The sequence below is a fragment of the Portunus trituberculatus genome, chromosome 2, assembly GCF_017591435.1.
Source record: "Portunus trituberculatus isolate SZX2019 chromosome 2, ASM1759143v1, whole genome shotgun sequence".
Lineage (NCBI taxonomy): Eukaryota > Metazoa > Arthropoda > Malacostraca > Decapoda > Portunidae > Portunus > Portunus trituberculatus.
Window position 1 is genome coordinate 3,828,219 of NC_059256.1, and position 5,000 is coordinate 3,833,218.

Consider the following 5,000-nt stretch of genomic DNA (forward strand, 5'->3'; position numbering starts at 1 on the left):
TGCTGGGGTGAGGTTGGGATGTTTAAGGGATGTTTTTGGGGTGTGGGGTGCATATTTAGGGGTGTAGGGGTGAAATTGGGGTGTTTTGATGCCTTTGGGGTGATTTGTGGGTGGAGGGGTGAGGGTGGGGTGTTGAAGGGGTGTTTTTTTTGTGATTTGTGGTGTAGGGGTGTATATTTGTGGGTGTGGGTGTAAAGGGGGTGTAGATTGTATGTTTTAGGGTGTTTTGGGGTTTGAAGGGTGAAATTGGGGTGTTTATTTGTGGTTTGGGTGATTAAAAGGGTGTTTAGGTGTGTTTAGGTTTTGTTAAATGTGTTTTTGGGGTGTAAAGTGAAAAACTGTGTTTTGTGTTTTTTTTGGGGTGTAGAGGTGAAATTGGGTGTTTTGGGGTGTAGGGGTGAAATTGGGGTGTTTTGGGGTGTAGGGGTGAAATTGAGGTGTTTTGTGTTTGGTGTAGGGGTGAAATGTGTGGAGGTGTGTTTGGGGGTGTAAGGGTGAAATTGAGTGTTTTGGGGTGTAGAGGTGAAATGGGGTGTTTTGGGGTGTAGGGTGAAATTCAGTGTTGTGAAAGGTGTAGGGGTGAAACTGGTGTGTTTTGGGTGTAGGGACTGTGTGGGGTGTTGTGGAGGTGTAGGGTGTGAAACTGTGTGTTTTCAGGGTGTAGGGTGAAATCAGTGTGTTTTGGTGTGTGTAGGGATGAAACTGGGGTGTTTTGGGTGTAGGGGTGAAACTGAGGTGTCCTGAGGTGCACAAGGAAATTGGGTGTGGTGTATATTTGGGGTGAAAATGGGGTGTTTGAGGGCGTTGGGTGTATATTCGGGGGTGTTTTGGGGTGTGGGGTGTATATTTATGGGCCAAAGTGAGATCAGTGTGTTTTGAACCCAACAGGTGTGTGGGGTGTGGTGTGGGTGTAGGGGTGACATTGGGACGTTTTGGGGGTGTTAGGAGATGTTTTGCTGTTTCGGGGTGTTTTGGGGATGTTTAGGGGTGTTTTTTATGTGTTTTCATGTGTTTAGGGGTGTTTATGTGTGTTTAGGGGTGATTTTGTGTGTTTAGGGGTGATTTTGGTGTGTTTTGGTGTGTTTTTGTGTGTTTTTGGTGTTTGGGTGTGTTTGGGATGTTTTGGGGTGTTTTGAGGTGTTTTGAGATATTTTTGGGGTGTGGGGGTGAAGTTGGTGTCCATCCCAAGTGTATGTAGTGGGGTGTTGTGACATTGGGGTGTTTCTGGGGGTGGTGTGAGTTTCTGTAGGGGTGTTTTTGGGTCAGATGGGGTGCCTTTTTGGGGTGATGTGGGTTGGGGAGGGGTAGGGGTAGGGTTGAGGTACGTGGGGGTGTGTGGGGTGTTCAAGTGGTGTTGTGGGGTGTTTTGAGGTTAATTTGGGATTGTTTTGCGGTGTTTTAAGGGTGTTTTTGAGTGTCTAAGGGGTGTTTGGGGTGCTTTAAGGGTGTTTTGAGTGTCCAAGGGGTGTGTTTTGGGTGTTTTGAGTGTCCAAAGGGTGTTTGGGGTGTTTTAAGGGTGTTTTGAGTGTCCAAGGGTGTTTGGGTGTTTTAAGGGTGTTTTGAGTGTCCAAGGGTGTTTGGGGTGTTTTAAGGTGTTTTGAGTGTCTAAGGGGTGTTTGGGGTGTTTTAAGGGTGTTTTTGAGTGTCTAAGGGGTGTTTGGGGTGTTTTAAGGGTGTTTTTGAGTGTCTAAGGGGTGTTTTGGGTTTTAAGGGTGTTTTTGAGTGTCTAAGGGGTGTTTGGGGTGTTTTAAGGGTGTTTTTGAGTGTCTAAGGGGTGTTTGGGGTGTTTTAATGGTGTTTGGGGTGTTTAAGGGGTGTTTTGTTTGTTAAGGGGTATTTTGGGGTGTTTTAGGGATGTTATGGGGTGTTTAAGGGGTGTTTTGGGTATTTTAAGGGTGTTTTGGGGTGTTTAAGGGTTTTTGGGGTGTTTTGGGGGTCTGAGTTGGTTTTAGGGGTTAATTTGGACCTCTCTCTCTCTCTCTCTCTCTCTCTCTCTCTCTCTCTCTCTCTCTCTCTCTCTCTCTCTCTCTCTCTCTCTCTCTCTCTCTCTCTCTCTCTCTCTTTTACTATTTAATATTTTGGTGAATAATGATAATAATAATAATAATAATAATAATAATAGTAATAATTTAGTAATGCATTTGGTGTTTTGGTGGAATTTGTCTTGTTTTGCTGTGAATTAATGAGTGGGATTATTAATATTAATCATTTATTGGTAGAAATAATAATAATAATAATAATAATAATAATAGTAATAATAATAGTAATGATAATGATAATAATTTAATTTTGAGTGTTTTTCTTGTTGTATTAACTTAATGTAATGATTATTATTGTTATTAATGATGATTATGGTGTGCGTGTGTGTGCGTGTGTGTGTGTGTGTGTGTTTTTCAGCCTCTTCGCAGCGGGCGTGTTGACACCAAACAGCGCCAGATTTTGTAGCTTTTTGCTGGTAAATTTATGTGTTTGTTTTGGCCAAGTGTCTCAGCTCAGTGTATCGTATCAAGGCACTTATCTCTCACTCTCAGAATTTTGTGGCAAGTGTCGCAGGTCAGTGTATCGTATCAAGGCACTTATCTCTTACTCTCAGAATTTTGTGGCAAGTGTCGCAGGTCAGTGTATCGTATCAAGGCACTTATCTCACTCTCAGAATTTTGTGGCAAGTGTCTCAGCTCAGTGTATCGTATCAAGGCACTTATCTCACTCTCAGAATTTTGTGGCAAGTGTCGGCAGGTCAGTGTATCGTATCAAGGCACTTATCTGTCACTCTCAGAATTTTGTGGCAAGTGTCGGCAGGTCAAGCAGTGTATCGTATCGACACTCCTCTCACACACTCGTAGAATTTAGTGTTCTTATAGGGAGCTTGCATTCAAGTAGACCTTTTTATACATTAATTTTTATTTTTTTTATTTTTTATTTCGTGTATTAAAATAAAATCATTGTCCATTCATGATTCTGAAATTGAAGTCCATTAATTTGATGTGTGACGGCCTGTGACATCGCTTGAGAATCTGTTCATAATTCGATATGGTATTCTTAAAACACCTCATAATGTATCACGTGAAGCAATGTGTCACTTCCACGGACCTCACCTGGCGTGTACCGATGCATCCTTTCACTGGAACGCACCAAAACAACAGAAAAATCCACGTTTTGTCTCGCATTTAATTTTTCTAATACGATAACTACATCCTTGGTTGGTGACAGTGACCAGAGACAACACGCGGCCCACAGTCACTGGTTAGCGGCTCACACACCTTCCTTTAGTGCGTCAGTTGTCAGCCAGCCTCTATAGTTCCTTTCTTTCACTGACTGCCTTCGTAAATCGCGCGTGACAGTGAGTTCCATTATTTTTTGAAGTGCAACATTAAGTAAGCCAAAATCAACATTAACATCAAAATCAGCACACCTTCCTTTAGTGCGTCAGTTGTCAGCCAGTCTCTATAGTTCCTTTCTTTCACTGACTGCCTTCGTAAATCGCGCGTGACAGTGAGTTCCATTATTTTTTGAAGTGCAACATTAACTAAGCCAAAATCAACATTAACATCAAAATCAGCGCACCTTCCTTTAATGCGTCAGTTCCCAGCCAGCCTCTATAGTTCCGTTCTTTCACTGACTGCCTTCGTATATCGCGCGTGACAGTGAGTTCCATTATTTTTTGAAGTGCCACATTAACTAAGACAAAATCAACATTAACATCAAAATCAGCACACCTTCCTTTAGTGCGTCAGTTGTCAGCCAGCCTCTATAGTTCCTTTCTTTCACTGACTGCCTTCATATATCGCGCGTGACAGTGAGTTCCATTATTTTTTGAAGTGCCACATTAACTAAGCCAAAATCAACATTAACATCAAAATCAGCACACCTTCCTTTAGTGCGTCAGTTGTCAGCCAGTCTCTATAGTTCCTTTCTTTCACTGACTGCCTTCGTATATCGCGCGTGACAGTGAGTTCCATTAGTTTTTGAAGTGCCACATTAAGTAAAGCCAAAATCAGCATCGTTTTATTATTACTGCTTGTACTTACTGAAGAAAAAAAAAAACAATAACTTAGCTTTATCTTACAATTAAAAAGGCTTGCCATGAACTGAAGTGAGCCCTTTTTTTTATTTATTTATTTATTTTTATTTTTTTTCTTGTCTGGCCATCTTCTCTACATAAAAAAAAAATAACAACATCAAGATTAGTTTGTTAATTCTAAACGTGCTGAAATTCTCATGGCATATATATTTATTTATTATTATTATTATTTTTTTATTATTATTATTGCAGGTAACTCAATTTACACGATAGATGCGTTCCAAGAGGCATCGCGTATTTCAAAATTCGCGTAAAACAAACTTGTACTTCTAAGAAACACTAGATAATGGGGGGACTGCGGGATTTGGTCGATATCGCGTATAAGCAAACCGATCGCGCACATTTGATTAATTATAATATTTTTTCGGTCGCGTATTAGAAAAAAAAAAAAAACGCGTAAATTAAACACGCGTAAATCAAGAGTTACCTGTATTATTTTTCCTGTATATCGGTTTCTACATTAGCCAAGTCACTTTTGCCGCGGAGAATCATGGGAAATTTAACCTTGTAGCGCTGAAAGGTGTCTGCTGCCCTCACTGCGAACAGGCTAACACACGCACACACACACACGCACACGCACACACGCACACCATAATCTAACCATTTATCCCCATTATCCCATTACCAGAGCCCAGATAATTAGGAAAACACGGATAAGGTACTGAAACAACCCATTAGCCTCCCATTATTGGTCTACACCCATTAACTCACACTCCCATTACTTATTATATTCCCCATTACCATATTTGACACCCATTAGTACACATTTTTCCATTAATCCATTTTACCCCCATTAGTTTTGGCTACACCCATTATTTCAACACTATTAACTTATATTACCTATTATGTGTACCTATTACTTCATATTTCTCCTTATACCCCCATTTTTTCCATTACTTTCTCAAACCCATTAACCCAT

At 40.8% G+C, this 5,000-nt stretch overlaps 1 protein-coding gene across 1 annotated transcript in view; it reads left to right on the plus strand.

Moving 5' to 3' along the window:
- The window catches only part of LOC123502759 (phosphatase and actin regulator 4-like), an 82,241-nt gene that overhangs the window by 61,763 nt on the left and 15,478 nt on the right, over nt 1-5,000 (plus strand). Inside the window, 1 exon segment of the mRNA XM_045252007.1 lies at nt 4,710-4,739. Within this exon segment, the coding sequence (XP_045107942.1) occupies nt 4,710-4,739 (30 nt within the window).